General features: G+C 42.1%; 1 protein-coding gene across 1 annotated transcript in view; it reads right to left on the bottom strand.

Annotated features, from left to right (window-relative positions):
• Positions 1 to 12,356, bottom strand: part of LOC108695632 (T cell receptor delta constant) — a 30,207-nt gene extending 17,851 nt beyond the window's left edge. Inside the window, exon 1 of the mRNA XM_041584863.1 lies at positions 12,054 to 12,356. Within this exon, the coding sequence (XP_041440797.1) occupies positions 12,054 to 12,356 (303 nt within the window). The remainder of the gene's footprint in view (positions 1 to 12,053) is intronic.
• Positions 12,357 to 13,616: the final 1,260 nt, after the last annotated feature.

Genomic DNA, 13,616 nt, shown 5'->3' with positions numbered 1-13,616 from the left:
GTACATATCTTCACAATTATTTAATTTATAGTCAATTCAAAATTGTTATCTGTTAAATGTGAATTTGCTTAGATTCTTGACTTTTTCTCCCTTGCCCTCAGTGTGTTTCATGGGATGTATTAAAGGCAGCTCAACTTGATAATGATGTATAGTATTATTTAGATAGTGCTTTACAATAATAATGTAGATATCAATTTGCAATTGTTTTTTTTTTCTTGCAGTCTTTGCATTTACTTTTTGTTCTACAACTGTCCATTCTGGAATTCAGTTCTTAGGATGCCATATTGCTAGTTCCCAGGCGTTGGTGTGAATGGTGGACTGAAACAGAAATAAGAGAGCGTTTGAACAGAAAAATAACAACAACAAAAAAAATACAATATTGCTGGTTGGATCATTAGCCCTGGCAACCACACAGTGATTTGAATATCAAGCTGGAGTGAAGCAAACACAGGGCTATGCAATAAAAGGCACCAGTAGCTGTAACCCATTGCAACCAATCAGCAGGAAGCATTTACTGGTCACCTGTTTAAAGGAATTGTTCAGTGTAAAAATAAAAACAGAGTAAATAGAGAGGCTGTGCAAAATAAAAAATGTTTCTTATTTATTTAGCCAAAACTGTAATGTATAAAGGCTGGAGTGACTGGATGTGTAATATAATAGCCAGAACACTACTCTCTTGGTTTACACTGATCAATGACTTGAGGGAGAGCCACATGGGTTACAACTGTTGCTTTTGAATCTGAGCTGCATGCAGGGCTGTATTTTGGTCCGACAATCCCCTAGGCATCGGACCTAAACACGCCCCTTATGTTGTGCACGTGACGTCACTTCCGCAAATTTCCTCGGGCCTCCCTACGCCTTACCCCCCCCTCAGCTCTGTCACCAGATTTCCTATGGAAATCTGTGGCGATGGGTGGATGGATTAAAAAAAAAACCAAAAACTTAAAAAATAGGCATTCCGAGGGCCGCCCCTAAAGCCATGCCGACCTAGGCACAGGCCCTCAGGGGCCTTAATATAAATACGCCCCTGGCTGCATGCTTAGAATGAATTGCAAACTCACTGAACTGTTATGTCCAATGTGGCCCCCATTCAAGTCGCTGACTAACTTAGAGTTATAAAACTGAAAAGCAGGAAGTTGTGTTCTGGCTATTGTGTTAGATATCCAGTCACTCCAGTCTTGATAGATTATATTTTTGGCTAACTAACTATTTCAGAAACATTTTTTATTTTGCACAGCCTATCTATTTATCTAGTTTTTATTTTTACACTGAATTGTTCCTTGAAAATGGTGTTATTGGTTGCTATAGGTTATTGCTCCTGGGCAAACTTAGTGGCAATTATTAAATATAGGATCTAAATGTGTTACTTTCCTTCCATTGTCACTTTCTTGTGCCTATAATAAGGGTCAACTTAACCTAATGCAGTTGCCTATTAGAGCCAATCAGATCTTTGCTTTAATTTTCTGTAACAAACTGATTAAAACAAATCACTGATATAGTGTCAGTAATTGTATTGATTTGGCACCTAGGTTAGCTTGTGTTCATAGAACATAGAAACGCAAGTTGCATTTGTAATCATAAAACTCATAGGGAATTCTTTAAATAACATGTCAGGGTTCTCTTATAGGAAAACTATACCACCAAACAATGTGGGTCTCTATAAAAGTATATTGCATAAAACAACTTATATGTAAAACCCTGCTTCATTAACTAGCAGTTAGGCAGATTAAAATAAAGGCTGAACTTGATGGACGTGTGTCTTTTTTCAACCTAACTTACTTACTATGTTACTATGTTCATCTAAACCTTCATCTAAACCATTTTCATAAAAATAAACTTTTTTAGTAGTATGTTTCATTTGGGTAATGCTAAATAGAAAATTGCCGCTCCATGGGACCATAGAATTGGTGCACACACACAAATCGAGGGCACACATACATGCTAGGTCACATGAACCAATTGTATTTTGCTTCCACACTTCTTTCTGTTATAGTTAGAGCTGCAGTATTTTTGGTCAGGAGATCTCTGAGGCAGCAAACAGACCATGACATATCATATAACACAAATATTAACATTTGATGTGACAACAAAAACTTTCTTGTGTGGGCAAGAATGAATCCATCTTCTAAAATAATATGTCTATTATGTATAGAATATTATTTATAGACGATGACAGTAATGCCAGAAAACGTCTGCATCAAATTTGAACTATTAATAACAGTTTTCCTTGGTCATAACAGATTTTGATCCTCCTTAATTATGGCCATTAATCTTCCTCACATATTTTCTATTTGATCGCAGTTGTGGTCAAAACTCTTAAAAGAGTGTGAAACCTTTGCCCCAACCCCAGGCTCCCTCCATTGGCCCCCACTCCCTCTCCAAAAATAAAGCAAAATAAAGAACTGTCTGTTTATCTTTGTGCATTATAATAATAAGTAGTATTTTTATATTAGGAGTAAATGGATCTGGAGCATTGGTAGAGTTTTTATGCAGGGAGTCTACTAGATCTTTTCACTGTGGTACGTAGCGCACAATGATACACAGTATGTCTAAAACAGTTTGGTTCACTGTAGGGAGTCGTGTGGCCACATCCTGCCAACTTTCTAAGAATGTGTGAGGAAGCTGGATAAGGTTTCTTTAAAGGAAAAACATGTGTATTGTGCGATGCTTGCCATTGTTTGTACAGTATATGACTTAGAATGAATTTAGCATGCTCTTCATAGCTGAATAAAATAGGATAAAATAAAAGGTTTGATTTCCATTTTCTGGCTTTCTAGAAAAAAACAATAGTTGCACTCACATGCTTTGTTACATTGTAAAGCTATCATGGTGGAATTCAAAATGGCTTTAGCAGGTTTTACAGCTTTATAATATTTGGAGTTGTGTTTGCAATTTCTGTTGTAGAGGGGCTGCAGCTAAAAGCCCTGATTTGCTTTGTGCTATTGTCTGACGTCTAGCTTTTCTCACTATAGATCAGTGCTGCTTTTTCTCTGCTAGGAACTGTCCATTTCCATTTGTGTATTATTCACTTTTCATTTATACAGTAAAAGGGTTCCATAATCCAAACTGATAGTACCTTTAAGGCTGTGATTTGTTGTGAGGGATGGGCCTCCATCTAGTATGGAGCAAGCACAAAATACCAAATGAATTATGTTTATTTCATGCAGGTTTCTTATGTACATGTTCTGAGGGTCCTCCTATAAGTCACATTAAAGGTAACTCTCAGTTTTGTCTGTTCAATGATCTCCTACTCACTTAGCCATGTCCCTTTATTTATGCTATAAATCAACAGACCTGCCATGAGTTATGGCTGAATAAGGGCAAATTACTGGCACACAAGGCAGGTGCTGTCAGGGCGAACCCTTTCAAGTTTATTGTGGAAGTGCAACATTTTGGGGTTGTGAAGCATGCTTGACAAAAGACATCCTGAATGTTGCAATGTTTTGCTATAAGCTTTCAAGGGGTTATCCCTGATAGCGCCTGCCTAGTGTTCAATTGATTTGTTCCTATTCCTGTTTGATTGGGAGGGTTCCAACTGCTCCAACACTGTGCCCCAGACATTCTACATTTGGAGTGCCATGGTATGCAAGGGTGATCTTTCCCTACCTATGAGTTATGGCTGATCCTTTAGCTGATAGGGAACCAACTCTAGCCCCAATGATATCCAGCTGTCTACTGGCTTGTTAGGCCACAGTTATATAAGATACTATTGGATCCAATACTGCCCTTGTACTGTCCTTGTACTGGTGCTTCAGGTTTTGCCACATGGAAACTGTACCTGCAGTTCTGTTTCTGCTCTTCCATGGCCTGTTAATGGTAGCAAAAGCCAAGGCAAAGCATGAACGGGGGACTGACACTAAAGCATTGGTGTGAAGAAGGCCTAAACATTGGTCACTTAGTTGCTCCGGTTGCGGTTTAAGATATGTTATGAAAAAAATGGCAAGTAAAACACACATTGGCTTAGCTCTCCAGCTATGAACCATCTTACTCAGATAAGAAAAGCCAACAGATGGTAAAGCTATGAAAAAAGTATACAGTAGAGTTCAGAAAAGGACATTGTATATTTCTTACATTACATCAATACATGCTTTCTCTTTCATGAACAGGAAAACATCCTGTACTCTGGACATCTCAGTGGATCATGAATAGCTGAATAACAGTAATCTACTGCCACTCGGTGATATGAGGGGATAGTGCAGGCAAAATGTATGAGTATGAGCAGATGATTAATATTCACAGTTTGTATCTCTAGCACAGTAATGCACAGCAGCGTCTTCAAAAGCAACATTGTCTATTTGCAGGTACCCTGTGCTTTCTTCATTGTTTGTTGTTATTGTGAATTTCTCTTCTTTGAATGAGGGAGAGAACCAAGTGTTTTCGTATTCTGGGTTAATTCCACCAATGTACATAACGTCTTTTCCAGGAACATGTTTTAGCCAAGCAATATAACTGAAAATATAACTGAAAATGAATGTGTATCCAGTGCATCCTAATCTGACTTTTCCTCCAAAGACTACAGTTATGGATCTTTCCTGAACCATTTGTATTTCAGACAAAACCTTCTGTAAAGCAAAGGAGAGAGAGAAAAATAAATAAAGTTACTTGGCTGAAACTTTCAGGATATTTAAGCCCAGTTGGGGCCACATCCTTACCCAAGCAGAAGAACAGAAAGGATCCTGTGAGCACAATCATGGTGATCACAGTCATGAGACAATATTCACTGTTTTATCTGAGACTGAGCCCTATTTATAAAATGTTTTTGCTCCCAAAAAGCATGTGATCAGCACCAAAAACTGATTCTGTTCTGCCCATCGACCACTTCCTCAGGAAACTGACTGTATTTATACCTATTTATTGGGATTTTATGAGGATACACATGATACTACTATTGCACGGCTTACAACCCTGTCTGGTTAGCTTACATGTGCTCATTAAATATTACTAAATTTAGATTTACTAAATCTGACTGTTTTTATTCTGCTAAGAGAAAGGAGATTTTATTGTTTGTATATCACTTCCCATAAAATCTTATGTTCTGGCTCCAACTCTCCAAATATATTTATTTCAAAACTATCCAAAAAAAGTCTTAAAATACAATGTATAACCATTATATACAGTGCATATAAAATAGTGGTTGGCCAGCTATCAGCTATGTAAATCTCATATAACTGATATAGTGGTCTTTTTTGCCTTTATAGTAATTGCAGCTTTGATAGCCACATACAGTAAGTGACATTGTACCCTGCCTGGACTCACTGGAAAAGGACTTCCTCCTTGATCCTTACTACACCCCCCTGTGGGTGCCGCAGGCCCCCACTGACATTATACTCGGGCCATGGATCCTACTGAGGAAGCTACGCCTGACGTCGGACGTGCGCTCCGCGGACTGGCATCCCGCATGGAGGAATATGAAGCCCAGCAGTATCGCATAGGGCAGGCACTCGATACCCTTCTCTCTCGTGTGCCTCCAGCGCCCCCTGCTTCCCAAGCTGCTGTAAATCCTCCCTTGGCGGTCGCTTTGTCCAACGCAGGATTCTCGTCTGGTGAGCCTCGTATTCCACCTCCTCCTCGCTTCAGTGGGGACCCACAGGCCTGCAGAGGTTTCGCTACACAGTGCCAGATCCAGTTCGAGTTTCAAACTTTGCACTTCCCCAATGAACGTTCCAAGGTGGGCTATGTAATGTCTCGTTTGATGGGCAAACCGCTTGAGTGGGCAACATCTCTTTGGGAGAAGAATTCTCCACTGACTTTTGATGCGAAGGCCTTTCTCCATGCATTTCGTACTGTGTTTGATGCCCCGGGTCGGGTCACTAATGCTCCTTCTCGTCTTCTGCAACTCCGGCAGGGTAACCGCAGTGTCAGTGACTATGCTATAGACTTTAGAACTTTGATGGCTGAGACTTCCTGGAATGACGATGCCTATAAGGCTGTATTCTATCAAGGACTGTCTATTCGCATTAAAGATGATCTTGTCTCCAGGGAGTTCCCTGACCTGCTAGAAGATCTGATTGCACTATCCATTAAGGTGGACACTCGTCTCAGAGAGCATCAAGTAGAGAAGGAGCATTGTAAAAGATTTCAACCCTTGTTGGCACCCCGTTTCCAAAGGCCTCTCTTGTATACTCCAGCTTCTCAAGCTTCTACTTCTCCTCCGGAAGAACCGATGCAACTTGGAAGGGCTTGTCTCTCTGAACAAGAAAGGCTCCGTAGACGTACGGCTGGACTTTGTCTCTACTGTGGTGGGCAATCCCACTTAGCTGTCTCCTGTCCTGTAAAGTTGAAGAATGTTCCTACTCAGAGTAAGACTGGAATTTCTTTTATCAGTGGTGTCTGTTCCAAGTCCTCTGAAAACTCTCATCAGTTTCGTGTTCCTTTGCAGATCCTGCTGACCTCCAAGTCAATTCCTGTTTCGGCCTTCCTTGACTCCAGAGCTGCAGGAAACTTTATGGACTTGGCTTTTGCTAAAAAGATTGGAGCTCCTCTATCCTCCGTGTGTCCTCCCATACGAGTTTTCGCCATTGATGGCAGACCCCTTTCCACTGACACCATCACTCTGTCTACTGATGAAGTATCTGTTCAGACTGGAGCATTACATCGGGAAAAGATGTCTTTCCTGATCATCCCTTGTCCCTCCACTCCGGTCGTTCTGGGTTTACCATGGCTACGACTACATAACCCTTCCATAGACTGGTCCTCCGGTCAAATCTCCCGTTGGAGTCTACATTGCCAAGGACATTGTTTAATTTCTCAGCCCATCCAACGGGTTACAGTTTCCTCAACGAACTTATCTTCATTGCCCTCTGTCTACAGGGACTACTCCGATGTTTTCTGCAAAAAATCAGCAGAATTCCTTCCCCCGCATCGGCAGTATGACTGCCCCATTGACCTCCTTCCTGGAACCATGCCTCCCCGTGGGCGGACTTACCCTGTGTCTCCTGCGGAGACTATTGCCATGAAGGAATATATCTCTGAGAATCTCCAGCGAGGTTTTATTCGTCCTTCCACATCCCCAGCCGGAGCTGGTTTCTTCTTCGTGGATAAGAAGGACGGTGGTCTCCGCCCCTGTATTGACTATAGGGGTCTCAATAAGATAACTGTCAAGAACAGATACCCCTTACCCCTTATTTCTGAACTTTTCGACCAGCTAAAAGGGGCCAAGGTTTTCTCCAAGTTGGATCTCCGTGGGGCTTACAACCTCATCAGGATCCGAGAGGGCGATGAGTGGAAGACAGCATTCAATACTCGTGATGGGCATTACGAGTACCTTGAGATGCCCTTCCGCCTCTGCAACGCCCCTGCTATCTTCCAGGAGTTCGTTAATGATGTCTTTCGGGACCTCCTGGGGAAGTCGGTTGTTGTGTATCTGGATGACATCCTCATCTTTTCTCAAGATTTGGAAACCCATCGCTCCCAAGTCAAAGAGGCTCTTACTCGTCTCAGGGAGAATTCTCTCTTCGCCAAGCTGGAGAAGTGTACTTTCGAAGTCCCTAAGATCTCCTTCCTTGGCTATATCATTTCGTCTGAGGGCTCCGAGATGGATCCTGCCAAGGTATCAGCTATCCAGAAATGGCCACTCCCCCAGAGTACCAAGGCGATCCAGAGGTTCATAGGCTTGCCAACTATTACCGCCAATTCATTAAAGGCTTTTCTTCCCGCATTGCTCCTATCCTCTCCCTCATCCGCAAAGGAGGGAAGCCCAATTGTTGGCCTTCTGTGGCTCTTGAAGCCTTTCAGTCCCTGAAGTATGCCTTCATTTCTGCCTCAGTTCTTCAGCACCCTGAGCCTCACCTACCCTTCTTTATTGAAGTTGATGCCTCTGACGTCGGGGCAGGTGCTATCCTTTCCCAGAGACATTCTGCAGATGGTAAGCTCCATCCGTGTGCATACTTCTCCAAGAAGTGTTCCTCCGCTGAGCAGAATTACGACATTGGGAATCGTGAGCTTCTGGCTATCAAACTCGCTCTCGTGGAATGGCGTCATCTCTTGGAGGGCGCACCTCATCCAGTCACAATTTACACTGACCATAAGAACTTAGAGTTTATACAATCCCTCAAGAGACTAAACCCCTGTCAGGCAAGATGGTCTCTCTTCTTCTCTCGTTTCAATTTTGTCCTGACGTATCATCCTGGGACCAAGAACCGGAAGGCAGATGCCCTGTCTCGAAGTTTCTCCCCAGAGGACCGCCTTCCTATAGAGCAAGATCCTATCATCCCTCCATCCAGGATCTTCGCTGCTGTATTTCCCCAATTCGCTGAACAAATCATGTCTTACCAGTCTGCCGCTCCTCCAGATACCCCCATTGGAATGGCGTTTGTGTCCCCTGAATTACGCCTTCCTATCCTCCAGCAGACTCATAGCTCCAAACAAGCCGGTCATCCTGGTTCAGAAAAGACTTTTGAGCTCCTTCGGCGACTAGTCTGGTGGCCGACCATCCGTAAGGATGTCAGAGACTTTGTCGCAGCTTGTACTGTTTGTGCCACCACTAAGGCTAGCCACTCTCGACCCTGCGGTCTTCTACAACCTCTACCAGTACCCTCTCGTCCATGGACTCATTTGGGTATGGACTTCATTGTGGAGCTGCCGCCGTCTTGTGGGAACACTGTCATTTGGGTGGTAATAGACCGCTTCAGCAAGATGGCACACTTCATTCCCTTAAAGAAACTCCCCTCCGCTGTGGAACTGTCTCTTCTCTTTATACAGCATATATTCCGTCTACATGGCTTCCCTGTGGAAATTGTCTCCGATAGGGGATCCCAGTTTGTCTCCAGATTTTAGCGTTCCCTATGTAAGTCTTTGGGGGTTTCTCTTCAGTTCTCCTCTGCCTATCACCCTCAGACCAATGGGGCAGCGGAGCGAGTGAATCAAGCACTGGAAGAGTTTCTGAGAAACCATGTTTCCCTCTGCCAAGACGACTGGTCAGATCTACTCCCGTGGGCGGAATTCGCTCACAACAATGCCAATCACTCTTCTACTGGAAGATCTCCTTTCCTGTCTGTATATGGTCAGCATCCTCTAGCCTTTCCTCAGGACTTTCTTCTCTCCGACGTTCCCGCTGCTGAAGATCATGCAGCTCACATGTCTGCCATCTGGACTGCTACTAAGTCTAATTTGGAGAAGAGCTCCCTGGTGCACAAGACCTTTGCTGATCGTAGGAGAAAGCCTTCCCCTCCTTACAAGGTTGGTGATAAAGTCTGGCTTTCTTCTAGGAATATCTGCCTGAAGGTTCCATCTCCTAAGTTGGGTCCTAAATTCGTGGGTCCTTTCTCCATCTCCGAGGTGATCAATCCTGTGGCTGTCCGTCTGCAACTACCTCCTGAGATGCGGATTCCCAGCGTGTTCCATGTTTCCTTGTTGAAACCTGTAGTGTCCAATCACTTCTCCTCTGGTCAGTCACCTCCTTCTACCATCCTCGTGGATGGCCAGCAAGAGTACGAAGTCGAGAAGATTCTGGATTCTAGACTCTCCAGGGGATCTCTCCAGTACCTCATCCAATGGAAGGGCTTTGGTCCTGAGGAATGCTCCTGGGAGAAGGACTCGGATGTGCATGCTCCCAGCCTTGTGAATATCTTTCATAGTCGGTTTCCCCAGAAGCCTCGTCCTGGTGGTCCGGTGGCCCCCCGTGGGGGAGGGGGTACTGTCACAATGAGCGCTCGGCGCTCCCTACCTTTCCCCCGGCGGATCCAAGATGGCGTCGCCCAGGACTACACGTGGGCACAAGGACGCCGGCGCCGGAGCGTCGGCGCGGTGACGTCACGCGCTTGGCGCCAAATTCAAACTTAAAAAGACGCCGGAAACCCGGGTTCGATGCCCGAGTATAGCTCAATATTATATTGTGTTCCTGGGTCTCCCAGCTTGCCTGTTTTTCCTGTTATAGATCTTCTGCCTGTTTCCTGACATTTGAACCCTGCTGCCTGCCATCTCGAACCCGTGCCTGAACTTGACCTCTTTTTTGGATTACCCTTGAATTGTACCCTGCCTGGACTCACTGGAAAAGGACTTCCTCCTTGATCCTTACTACACCCCCCTGTGGGTGCTGCAGGCCCCCGCTGACAATAGGAAGGGGGCAGGTAGTTGTGTAGGAGAGCATTATCAGTGTATCTAGAAGTGCAGGGAGGAAACCAGCAGGTTCTTGTACTTATCACAGCAGCCTCTGAGCATTGTGCCTCGCTGCTAGCACAGTAATACACTCCACTGTCTGTGACTCTTGCTCTTTTTATACGGAGAGTACACAAGGTAGATTTAACCAATCCTTCAACAAGAGATTCAAATCCAGGTGCATACTTTCCTCCTTCTTTAAAAATCCAAATTAGCCGGTTCTCACTGTCCTTTTTGTACCAGTACATCCACAGCTCTTCCATTTTCCCCTCTAATACCCTGCACTGAAAATGTACCTCCTCCCCAACCTTCACAGTCTGTTTTTCTTTATCCTGACTCAACAGAACCTTGGACTTTCCACCTGGGACCCCCGAAAATAAAAAGCAGAGTCCAAGCCTTATAATGAGATGCATGGTACAAAATCTTATTTCATTAATGCTTATAACCCTTGATAAATGTTGTGTCTATAGTAAAACAATTCTGCTAAGCGATCCCTACAGTCACAGGCTGCTTATAAACCAATTGACAGGAAGAGCTGGCACCTCCTTCTTTTTAGTATCACTACTGACTCCAAAGCCAGAGAGAATGATTTGCAGATACCCAATGCTATAACCATTAGTACAGTTAACTAAATTGTCACAAGGGACAGACAAATGGAAGCACATCATGAATTTATTCACCTTCTCCGACTCTCCAATTCCATAACATGAAGCTCATTCTGTATTAGATTTTTCTTTTCAGATTAGTTTCCCTTCAATATTATACTGTTGCATAATGACTCCAGCAGAGTATATCACAGGTATGGGATTCATTATCTGAAAACCTGTTATCCAGAAAGCTCCAAATTATGGGAAGCCTGTCTTCTATAGACTCCATTATTTGTTCTCTTATAAAACATTACCTTGTACGTAATGGTAACAAAGCTGCATGAATTTACATTTTTGTCAAAACAATCCTATTGGGTTTATTTAATGTTTACATTATTTTTTAGTAAACTTAAGGTATAGAGATTCAAACTACAGAAAGATTCCTTATCCATAAACCTCAGGTCCCAAGCATTCTGGATAACAGTTCTCATACATGTAGTAACAAATATTGTTGTATTTTTTGGCTGAAATCATGTTAAATCTATAGTAGTGGTTCTCAACTTAAAATCTATCAAGGGCTTAAAATTCATCAAAGACTTAATTGTTTTTTCTGAAAGCATATACAAAGTAAATGTTTGTACTTGCAGCCTACAAGAGGTTGTAGAGGACCTTGCTATAGGCTCCATGCCATGAAATTGAGATGCAAATAGTCGACATAGCTTTTTCACTTCTGCAGACAAAATACAAAATTGCTGGTTTGAATATTGTAGAGGTGTTGTTACTTTGCAGATGTTTTGGATGTGATATCTATATATCTATATTATGATTCTGGCACCAGTGTAGCACAATGCCACAGATAATTACTTGTGGGCACATTCAGGCAAGCCCTTTAATTTTGCTTAAATTGTAAGATTATAAAGTTCTGCATATGCTAGCCTAGTCGTGTTATATAAAGTTATACATACAAGTCTTTAATTAACACTCTATTTTTAGCATTATTATTCTAATATAATGTTTATCTGTATATGTTATTTCACTGTGTTGCTATTTTAATTTCTTCTGGGACACCGTGAGATATATATAAATATTAAGTGGTGGCACCAATATTCGCAGTATTTCACACTAATACCATGGGTAACACTAGATGTTCTTGTATAGATGTCTTGTACTTCATGCAATGCAATAAATGTCTTTTTTTGGGGGGAAAAAAGTCCAGTGCTCTACACATCTGTGCTGTTCACTGTATTTCTTTCTTCTATTAATTACAGTACATGATTGCATAACAGTAATCTACTGCCACTCAGTGATATGAGGGGATATTGCAGATAAAATATGTGTATGAGAAGATGATTAATATTCACAATGTGTATCTCTAGCACAGTAATACACAGCAGCGTCTTCCAAATCAACATTATTTATTTGAAGGTACCCCGTGCTCTTTGCATTATCTGTTGTTATAGTGAATTTCCCACCTCTAAATGAGAGAGGGTACCAAGTGCTACCAGAATCTGGTAAAATATTGCCAATGTAAAGAGGGGGTTTTCCAGGAACATGTTTCAGCCAAGCAAGGTAATAATCAGTGAATGTGTATCCAGAAGCTGCACACCATAGTTTGATATTTTCCACATATTTTGCAGTTTTAGATTGTTGCTGTATCATTTGCACATCAGACATGACTTCTGTAAAGCAAAGCAGAATAAGAAAGTTATTTGGCTGAACCAGTCCTGATATGTGAGCTCAGTCTGCATGTATCCTTACCCAAACTGAAGAACAGAAAGGACCCTATGAGCACAATCATGGTGATAACATTCCTACTACAATTTTTACTGTGCTATAAATACGTTTAAGCTCCACCTATCAATGGCTACGGTTCATCCCAGAGGGTTCAGAAGGCCTGGTCAGGGTCAGCTTCCTGGGTGGTTACCCCACTGACTGGAAACCATGATGCCTCTTACACTGGACTTCTTGAATTTACACTGAGAGGAAGCCAATCCCCAGCCACCTTATGAGCACAATCATGGTGATTATGTCCTACTACAATATTTATAGTGCTATAAATAAACTTATTCTACACTTACCAACTCCTAAGATCCGTCCCTATGAAACACAATCTCATCACGCACCAAACCAGTGCTCTATTTTTTCCAGTGAATTGTTGACCTTAATAGTTGTACCTATTAGGTTAGGACAGGTAAGTTGTGAACACAGTTGCAGTGCCCTGTAAATTTATGGTCCCATTTAGTGGCTCTTTAATTACACATCTGCTTTAATGAGGGAAATTCATGCTGCTTCAGTTGAGAGTTTAAAATACAACTTTTTTATACATTGCACTTTGATGTTATTAGTTATATTTATGTGACGTATTCTATTGGATTGCATGCCTTATCTCTGCTTTAGAATATAATGCTGCCCATTGGTTAAACAGCACTCTCATATTATGAGTATTTTTATAAGGAATCACTGAGCAACTCTCTAGGTGTTGTTGAAAGTATTATGCTAGCAGTGACATTCAATTCAATTAAATGTTGGACACAATTCCTACACCCAAATTGTAAAATGCAAACATATTAAAAGTAATTTAATAGATATGTGACTATTTTAATAGACCCCAGAACTACAGCAACAACAGGGACCTGCTTCTGTTCGGGGATTCTTGTGTGTAATCCCCGTATTTACACCTAGGAGTAAAATGACAAACTCCATTTTTTATGTAAATATTGCAATGGTTTTTAACAATTGCCCAGAACTCCGGCACAATTGTGAATACCAACTGTAGTGTGTGCAGCAAGTTGCTGCTCATTTATTACTACATTTGTAAGTGAATGGTGTCACTTCTGTCTTGTAAATGAATTAGTGGCTGATTCATTTTGGTGATTAAGTGATTGGACTAGAGGTAGGGAAATTATTTCCTAGAGGGGGAACATTTGATATTAC

The sequence above is a fragment of the Xenopus laevis genome, chromosome 1L (genome assembly GCF_017654675.1).
Source record: "Xenopus laevis strain J_2021 chromosome 1L, Xenopus_laevis_v10.1, whole genome shotgun sequence".
Classification (NCBI taxonomy): domain Eukaryota; kingdom Metazoa; phylum Chordata; class Amphibia; order Anura; family Pipidae; genus Xenopus; species Xenopus laevis.
The sequence above is the reverse complement of the archived record's forward strand: the minus strand, read 5'-3'. Positions and strand labels throughout refer to the sequence as shown.